This window comes from Epinephelus lanceolatus, chromosome 12, assembly GCF_041903045.1.
Source record: "Epinephelus lanceolatus isolate andai-2023 chromosome 12, ASM4190304v1, whole genome shotgun sequence".
Classification (NCBI taxonomy): Eukaryota; Metazoa; Chordata; class Actinopteri; order Perciformes; family Serranidae; genus Epinephelus; species Epinephelus lanceolatus.
In genome coordinates this window covers 3,770,662-3,780,676 of record NC_135745.1, presented here as the reverse complement: position 1 = coordinate 3,780,676, position 10,015 = coordinate 3,770,662, and the positions used below count along the sequence as shown (strand labels likewise).

Sequence of the window (10,015 nt, the reverse complement as noted above, 5' to 3'; positions counted from 1 at the left end):
TCTTTCAGCTGTTTTCCTCACTACTGTTCTTTGCTCTGTCGTCACTAATAGATTCTGGGGCAGTGAAATCATGCCAGTCCAACTGGGGATAATACTCTCTACCAACTCTCTCCCTCTCTCTCTGTCTCTCTCTCATTTCAAATCAGTTCAATTCAATTCAGTAATTGGCCTGACATTTAATGTATTGTCACAACACAACTACAATTAAAAGGCAGTAAATAAAATGTACAACTGATTACACAAGTGTCAATAGTCATCAGAGCAAAATAGGTAATAAAATAATTAAGCAAAATAGAAAAAAATATATACAGTACATACATACATACATACATACATACATATCTCATGTGTCTCATATGTTTTCCTATAAACATGTTTTATATGATTGCGTATGGGAAAAAAAATGTGTACACACAGAACTGCATTTGTACATCGCACTTAAAATGGGTTATCCCCTCTCTTTTGTAGAGAGTATAAATCCCGACCTGAAACACCAGAATCTGAGGCAATGTGCTTGGCCGATTTCATTGCTGCCTGTAGGATTGCATATGGCAAACAAGCAAAGGATGAAAATGTTCTTCCCCTGCTGAATGAGATGAGACGTGGGGATTTTTTGCTGATATCCAATATGCCAATATATAAAAAAAACATTTGGCTGATTACCAATACCAGTATCAATATATTCACTTTTTTCCCCACCTAAGGTTAGCAATCATCAAGTCTCTTCTGTAGTGAAACTAACATCATATTATGCATGCATACTGTGGTCGTGATGGCCCACCAGTAGATGGAGACATACAATAGAATGCTTTTCAAAGTATATAATATTCATTCATTGTGCAAAATAAGAAAAAGCATGTTGGCCGATTCTGATCTGATCATTTCAAAGCCAATATCAGCCAATGCTGATGAGAAACCGATGTTATCAGCATGTTGGCCGATTCCAATGACATGCCAATATTATCGTGCATCCCTAGTCCAGATGAGAACAAAAGAAAACCCTGCTGGTGAACAGTAAAGAATTTCATGGCACATTGCTCAAACATACCTCTGTCATCCCTCACAGTCACGGCTGAAAAGCCATAACTTCCTTACATATCAGTCCTTCCATGACTATGCTGACCTTCTTGGGTCAGCAACAAATTCAGAAACAGCAATCTCAAGAGAGGCCCCTAACATAGATCCTAGATTGTTTTGCCTGAGTGAACACAGGAACATGATCAAGAACCATGGGGGGAGGGTACATCATCGGTTTGAACCTTCCCCCTTCTACTCCCCACATGTCTAGTATGTTGAGTTGTTAATGATGGCTTTTATGTTTTGCAAGCAAAATTGTAAGCGCAAATAAATAAAAGTAAAAAGTAAAATAATAGCTGCAGCAGCCCGGGTTCGAGTCCAGCCTGTGGCCCTTTGCTGCATGTCATTCCCCCCCTCTCTCTCTCCCCCCTTTCACACTTGGCTGTCCTATCAATTAAAGGCAAAATGCCCAAAAACATATCTCAAAAAAAGAAAAGAAAAGAAAAAAAAAGAAAATAATAGAGATATTTGGCACAGTTTGGCTCATGGGGAAAATGGTGTCAAGAAAATAATTTCAAATTGCTCTGGAATGACTTAGAGACACAAAGACAAAAGAAGCTGCAGCGAATACAAAGATCTGTAGAAATGTATCAGTCATAATTACTGCATCAGCTGAAACTGTATTTTGAATGAACAAAATCAGTAGCTTATTTAACTGGATTTTACTTGTTTATTAAATATGGGGAGACATTTCTACCTTTTATTACATTTTTAATTTATTAGTGTCATTTTTTATTAACAGATATTAACAGAGATGAAGGGGCGGCACGGTGGTGTGGTGGTTAGCACTCTCGCCTCACAGCAAGCGGGTTGCCGGTTCGATCCTGGGCGTGGGAGCCCTTCTGTGCGGAGTTTGCATGTTCTCCCCGTGTCAGCGTGGGTTCTCTCCGGGCACTCAGGCTTCCTCCCACAGTCCAAAGACATGCAGATTGGGGATTAGGTTAACTGATAACTCTAAATTGTCCGTAGGTGTGAGTGTGAGTGTGCATGGTTGTTTATCTCTATGTGTCAGCCCTGCAATAGTCTGGTGACCTGTCCAGGGTGTACCCTGCCTTTCTCCCAATGTTAGCTGGGATAGGCTCCAGCCCCCCCGCGACCCTCAAGAGGATGAAGCGGTTAGAAGATGAATGAATGAATGAACAGAGATGAAGTGATTATCTATTCACTTTTCCATTGATTATTTGTATAATTTGTCACATTTTGTCTTTAGTACACCTCCATTTTAAATAAATACCCAATTTAAATGGACAGAATTCCTTTAAAACCCGAATGATTGTCTCAGTATACCAATAACCTAATCCTATATTTGCCTGTAAATGGAGCACAGCTTTTTTCAGTGACAAGGTCTTATTAGCATGTGCTACCACTCACTGAGCGCTTAGTAAAGTTAGAATGCAATTATGCAATAAATGGGTGAAGTCAGGTATTATGGGGCGTCAGGTAAAATGAGACAAATAAGGTTTTACATCTTATGCTCTTTAAATATTAGCAGCTAATCACCAAACATGTTACTGCATTGTTAATACAAATGTGCTTTGCATGAAACAATCATTTTAATTGGTCTGAGATACCTAGGATGGGCTGAAAAAACATCTGAAAACTCACTGGTCCCACAACTTGCCAGGAACATGCCATATGGCATGTTAATTTCTCTTTTTTTGTAATAAGAACACTGCAGCTAAAACAGTATGGACATAACAACAGAAATACTTGTAAGATGTTGCATTTTATTACATGTTTAATTTTTAACCAAATTATTTTTATAATAAATTTTGGTTTTTATAGGAAAGGGTTTGAGTGTGCACTAAATGCATTCAGGTAAAATGGGACAAAAATTGAAGCTAAAAAGCGACATTTTTCTGAAGTGAAACCAGCATGTTTTTACACAACCAGGTGCCATGAAATCATAAGTTATGCTGTTGTGTGCCACCCTATAATATTACAGACATTTGTAGTATTTTTGTCACTCAAAAAGTGTTGAAGTTAATACAGTAAGTCCATGTCAGCCACTATAGTCCAGAATTCGCCATATTTGTTACACACATGCATGTCCATTGTAGACAATATGGTACCAATGAAACAGACAGCAAAAGAACAGAGAAAGCATGGCAGAAAAGATGGATGATCTTTATTAATGAATAGCCACAGGTTGCATTAATGATATAATGAATTAATGACCGAACTGATAAATGCATTTAACCAGTTAAAACACAAACACATGTTCAATTTAAACAATTTCCCCCCGGGATTAATAAAGTATTCTGAATCTGAATCTGAATCTGAGTTTGTCCTATTTGACCTGAAAATGTCATCAGAGTGAGGTAGGGATTCTCAATATGTTTAAAGGTCCAAATTTTCAAAATTATTTTACTTTGGCAACATATTTTCTTCATAGAAATATAGCAGAGATCCATGACAAGTTCTAAAAGTAACACTCAAGGTAGTACCCAGTGTTTTAGGGGGCTTTCTTGGTAATGTAACAAAAGTGTCTCAATTACCTGACTTCACCCTATGACATCAAGGAAAATATAAATGTTACAGTTTCCTTGTATGACATGAGGAGCATGTTTTAATGTCTCAGAGTATCACCTATGGTACAGCAGGTAGCTGTTACTGGCTCATATCTCAGGCAGCTATTTGTACTAAGGAAGAAGAAGAAGAAGAAGAAGAAGAAGAAGAAGAAGAAGCAGAGTTCAAGCTCAGGCATTAAGGCTATGGTCTGGAGCTTTCTGTACCACCCCAATCCCAGTTTTGGTGGAGATGAGGGAAGCCCCTCTGAGGCCACAGTGAAATTCCCAAGAAGAGGAGGAAGTTCAAACAGAGTCAGTTGGGATAACTGTATGACTGAGTGGGCAAGGAAGATATGAATAATCAGGCTATAGATTGCACTATCAGTTTGCTGGCTACCAGCTCCTTTTTGGTTAGTGTCAGAGGTTGATGTAGAGATGAGTATCAAGAACAGACTGAGGTTTGAGAAAGCTGGAGACCCAGCCAGGTTAGTTGATGAGCATTTGAAACTAAAATGGGGCTCAGCTCAACAGATGTATACAAATGGGTCAAAAGATCCTGAGAGTGGCAGAGCAGGATTTGGAATGAGCACATCCTGGTTTGAGTTCTATCAGGGCAGACAGGGCTGTTGCAGTCTTCTGAACTGAGCTGATCTACAACAAAAGCCAAACTGCCGGGAAAATCATATATTTTCTCCACGTTACAGGCCCGTTTCCCATGATTTAAACAAGCAAGAGCTGTAACGTGTAATGACCACTGTAAACAGAGTGAGGCAGCAAAGCGCCAAACGCGCCTAATCTGCCATTAAAATGTAAAAGAAGAAGAAAAAGACACGTGATAGAGGAAGAAGCCGAACAAACACCACTACCATAGGATACCAGGGCTAACAGCTAGCTAACTAATATTTACGAAGTAGGACGTAGCTAAGCAGGTTTTTCTGCTTGTGTTTCCAAGGTCCTGAGCTGTTGGACACCGTCAGCTCACGCTACGGAAAACGCACCGCGGTAGCCACATGAACTGAGTAACGTTAGCTATGGAGAAAAGGTTCAGTCAATGGAAGAAGCAGTGTCTGAACAAGCTGGACCTGAGTAAGAAGGGCAGCGTGGATGAGGATATTGCACATGTAGTGTCTCTGCTCAACAGCTTTGAGGAGTTCTTCACCACCAGCTCCTGCTCCGGGAGAATCATTCTCATCGACGGGGTGAGAGTGGCTTTACTTTGGGCTGCACTGTGAGCACAGCTAACAAGCCAATTGGCTTCCACATAGCTGAAGGGTAACGTTATTCCTTTGGCATGAAAAAAAAAAAAACATAACTATTTAAAATGACATATTGAATATTACCACCGACCAACATTTTCTCTACTAAGTCTGGTCAGGGAGTGTGCTTTACTTATCAGAGAAGGGGGTGGCTTGGGTGTGACTTCTTTTATCATTATTTATTTATTTATTTATTTATTTTCGTTTTTATTGTTATTGTTTTTTAAGTATGACTTACCCTACAGCTACAGATATGTTTCCTTGAGCCTCCCTGAGTGACTGGCAGAAGATCCATGACCTTCCCTCCACTATAAATTAGTTATTAGACTTTTTAAGACTTACCCTTTGATCTGTGACAGTTAAAAGCTGAGAACGAATCCTGGAGTTAAAAAAAAGCCCCAGTTTTTCACCTCACCTCTCACCTTTTTCACCTATCTAATATAGTCTTTAGATCATTCAAAATAGATTACCAGTGTCTTTTCTTGTGAGATTTGCTCACAGCTCATGGGAAAAATAGACCCAAGACTGCAACTTTTGCTGCAGATCCTGAGCCAGCGTGTCTTCGCACATGATATAGCCAAGGACTGTCAGAAATGTAAAAATCCTGATGATGATAAATGGTGTAACTGGTGAATTTTTTTAGAAAACATGTTTTCTTATAAAATAAAAAAGTCTAAGTTTAAATTTCTATTCTCCTCCCCTAAGCCAAAATATGAAAGCATAAGTCCCTCCCCTGCGCTAAAAAAAAAAAAGGCATTCCTCCACTTTTTTTCACCGCCTCCTCCCCCCTCTTAAATAACAAACAGTCTCTTATAAAATCCCATGTGAGTTCTGTGTCTTGTGACTTCCATTCCAGGCTCCAGACAGCAGTGATATTCACAAACAGAATTGTGTTTGGCTGTTTGTCTCACACCAGAAATGCAAATCTGATGACCTGGTGAGATATGATGGACTCCTGCACCACTGATATTTCTCCTAATAATATGGGTTTAATATTTACCAGATTGCATTTGTGTTTTTTCCTCAGATATCTGCTCTGGCAAACTCCAGTGGAGAAGCAGTGTTAAAGTTTGAGCCCTTTGTGCTCCATGTTCAGTGTAGGCGGCTGGAAGATGCACAGCTGATGGTGAGAATGACAGTTTGTGCTCTGTTCTGTTAGTGTATACCCTGTTCATGTTACCCTTGGGACAGATAATCCATCATCAAAACATCTCATTCCATAGTTATGTGGATGATACACAGCTGTGCCTGTCATTTAAACCTTCTGACACCAGTAAATTAGCTTCAATATAAGGCTGTTTATATGACATGAAAAGCTGGATGACCTAAAACTTCTTAAATTAACTCTGACAAGACAGAAGTTCTCAGCATTGGCTCTGAGCTCATCTCAAAACAAATACAGCCACTCCTCCTAACATAAAGTCACTTACAAAAAATGTGGGTGTTATCCTGGATAGTAAACTGAGCATGGAGTAACATGTAGAGAAAGAAGTCCAGTCATGTTTTTATCAACTAAAGACTGTCTCCAAACTTAGATCAGTTCGGTCCTTCAGTAACACAGACAAAATATGCTCTTATATCCTCCTGCCTCCATTAATGTAATGCCTTGTTCACCTGCCGCCTAACTGGAGCAGCTCCAAGATGTTCAAAAATTGGTAGACTTATGACTAACACAAAGTAATTCTCACACATTATACTGCATTAGCCTCCAGCCTCTTTTAGAATTAAGCAATTAGCCCCAAGAGCCTGTGGTTTGCCGGCGATTTTACCACAGCTAAGCCGTGGACCCTTAGCTACAGGCTGCCTGTAAGTCCTGATTATCAAATAATAAATGATATATAAAAACACATGTCATTACATCCACCCTTAGACTGTAACAATTTATCAGCAACAGTAGTCAGTGGCCTGTGTTAAGCAATACCTAATGGCTTGGTAAAATACAAGTAATGCTTAGCTCCCTGTAAATCCTGATTGTTTAAAAGGGTTTAGTTCAGTGATCCAGAAAACTCCTCTACATAGCAATCTATTAATAATATCTCCACCTCTCGGGGATGGTGTAATTTTTTTAATTCCCCAGAATCTAAGAGATGCAGAAGAGCCGTGATTATATGAGACATGATGACATGTAATTGCATACTCCATATTTTTGGTGCTGATTGCAGTCTTGTGTTCAGCTGGAGTGGAATACCATCAGACACTTTTCAGTCTGAACGTTGCTGACTTGAAAGTAGATTGAGACAGATGATGTATCCCAGGGAACAAATAGTCACTTATATTCTTTTGTCTGTTGCATGGTAATGCAGTTGTGAGCAGGGACTGATGTTAAAGCTCTCCTTGAACGGTGGTGTATGACAGAACTGATGGCCCACTGCCACACAGTGAAGCATTAGTGAAAAATGCAGCTGGAAATTCAAATCGAGAGAACAATTTTTAAAAATGGATGTTCTGAATAAGATCATATGAATAAGGTAATTTATTAAATTAAAGATTTTTTTCCCCATCTCCAGTTGTCTGATCACAGATGTCGGATTGTCCTTGAATGCACCAAAGGTACCTGTCAACAGGATACGCCTCAAGGGAATTTCTATATTTTTGGCCCAAATGTCCACTTGGACTCAACAATGAACCTATTAGTTCTAGTAGGTCAAAGGTCAAGGTCACTGTGTCCTTGTCTGTCTCATTCAGTGAACGCGATATTTCAAGACTACTTTGAGGGAATTTTTTCAAATTTGTCAGAAAGGTAAAATTGGGCTTAAAGATGAACTCTTCAGATATTGGTGGTCAAGGGTCAACGGTCAAAGTCACTGTGACATGCATCCATCTCATTCTCGTGAACGCAGTATCTCAAGAACAGCTTGAATGAATTTCTTAAACTTTGGCGCAAACATTCACTTGGACTGCCCGGGACACATGAACTGATGAGATTTTGAAGTGCATAGGTCAAGGTCAAGTTCACTGTGACCTTGTCTGTCTCATTTTTGTGAGTGCGGTATTTCAAGGACACCTTGAATGAATTTCTTCAAATTTGGTGCAAATGTTCACTTGGATTCAACAATGAACTTAATGGATTTTGGTGGTCAAAGGTCAGTGTGACCTTGCATCTGTCCTGTTCTGGTGACTGCAATATCTCAAAAACACCATAAGGGACTTTCTTTAAATTTGACACAAACGTCCACTTTGACTGAAGAATAAACTGATTAGAATTTTGTGGTCAAAGGTAAAGGGGACCTCACAAAATATGTTGTTGGTCATAACTCAAGAATTCATGCGCTAATTATGACAAAGTTAAAGGATAAAATAATGAAGTGATTTTATATCCAGGTCAAAGGTCAGTTTCACTGTGACATCATAATGTTCTGCATAAACACTTTTCTGGCCATTACTCAACATCATATCTCAGGAATAGAAGGGGAGGCATTTGGTCAGATACTTAATTGGTGACACTAATCTTGGGTGTCCACCTTGAAACTGCTGATTGTGTAGATCCTTTGTGCTGCTGGAGGGAAGATGTGTGTGAAGCATCCATGTTTTCATGGACATGGATGTTAACTGTAAGAGAAACTTGACTGGTGCACCGAAGCATACAACTGCAGCGCGGTTAATTCAGTTTTTTGTTTTGTTTGTTTTTTTCTTGTTTAGGAATAAATTATTCTTGGAGACTGATTTGTTAGATTTGACTTTGTCTCATTAGACCTTAACATGGGGCCATTTGCCACCAAAGTGCTTTTATACTGAATATTAAATGAACTGAGCACATGGTCATCAAAATGTCTTGTCACTCCTCCAGCACTCTGTGGCCATCAACTCAGGCTTCAGGAACTCTGGTCTCACTGTCGGCAAGACAGGAAAAATCATCACGGTAGGCTCTGTGACATCAGTGGCATTTTGCTGCCATAACTTTATCAGAATATTAGATTATGTTAAATAGTAAATAAAAACTTTAGACAATCCGTGCAATTCAAACAGCCCTTTGCTTTGCTTCATATGTTTCTTGTATATACCATGTAAAAGATGTGAATGTAGCTCTGCTGTGTTTTGTCCCTCTAGGCAGTCCGTAGCACCCACGGCCTGGAGGTTCCTCTAAGCCACGCAGGAAAGCTCCTGGTTGATCATGAGTACATCCACTTCCTGACTCAGATAGCCAATCAGAAGATGGAGGAGAACCTCAGACGGATCCACAGGTCAGTCTGATAATTGGCTCTTTCCTATTCAGTGATCGGTAAAACTAGCAGTTGCTATTAACCACTACACAAACAAAATGTTCTTACTAATTCTATACATCTAAATTTAATTATATCTCCAGGTTCCACCAGAATCTGCAGTCTGCCCTGCCAACAGAGAAACTACACAAATTACAAATGTCAGATTCTCCTGTCTCACAGGAACCACAGGAAGTCCCTTACAGAGCGGAGACAGAAAAGGGGGAGACAAACAAAACAAGTGTGTATAAACGAAGGCGAAAGAGAGAACAGCACCATCAGACTTACTGTTGCCATGGTGACGGGCCCAGCATCGTGCCAGAGCTGGATGACTGTCTGGATCTATTCACATGAAGGAGTGACTCTGTGAAGATGCTGACATGCTCCTGTGATCACTGACTAGATAATAATGTCACTCTTTTCTGAATGTACTGGTGAAGATTATCAGTTTTATTTGAGAGCGCTGTATCACAAAGAGGATCACTATGGTAACCTAAACCACACTGCCACCCTGTTTTGGATCTGCTTTAAGTGAATAGATCAGTTTAAAATGAGTGAACAGCTTGCTGGAGTGATGGATTTACCAATTTTGCACGGCTCCAACATGGACAGAAGAACTGCATTTACAATAAAATGATAAACGAGAAACATCAGCACAGTCACTTTGTTTTCCATGATTTCAAAAGCTAAACATCCACCCATCCACCCATCCATCCATCCATCCATCCATTTTCATGGGCTTATCTGGGGCCCGGTCGCGGGGCAGCAAGCCGAGCAAAGCATCCCAGACATCCCTCTCCCCAGCAACGCTTTCCAGCTCCTCCTGGGGGACCCCAAGGCGTTCCAGACGAGATATGTAATCCCTCCAGCGTGTTCTCGGTCTACCCCGGGGCCTCCTACCAGTGGGACGTGCCCGGGACACCTCCAGCAGGAGGTGCCCAGGAGTCATCCGAGTCAGATGCCTGAACCACCT

The 10,015-nt window shown here is 40.2% G+C and overlaps 1 protein-coding gene across 3 annotated transcripts; it reads left to right on the top strand.

Annotated features, from left to right (window-relative positions):
* The first annotated feature begins 4,414 nt into the window (after positions 1-4,414).
* On the top strand, positions 4,415-9,695 carry tyw3 (tRNA-yW synthesizing protein 3 homolog (S. cerevisiae)). Of its 3 annotated transcripts, XM_033651164.2 has the most exons (6): positions 4,415-4,786; positions 5,700-5,780; positions 5,871-5,969; positions 8,631-8,702; positions 8,891-9,024; positions 9,147-9,695. In XM_033651164.2, exons 1-6 carry the CDS (start codon positions 4,619-4,621, stop codon positions 9,394-9,396), a joined length of 804 nt encoding a protein of 267 aa, XP_033507055.1. In that variant the 5' UTR covers positions 4,415-4,618; the 3' UTR covers positions 9,397-9,695. The 3 variants fall into 3 exon arrangements, with proteins under 3 accessions (XP_033507055.1, XP_078029004.1, XP_078029003.1); XM_078172878.1 differs by lacking the exon at positions 5,700-5,780; XM_078172877.1 differs by lacking the exon at positions 8,631-8,702.
* The last annotated feature ends 320 nt before the right edge of the window (positions 9,696-10,015 follow it).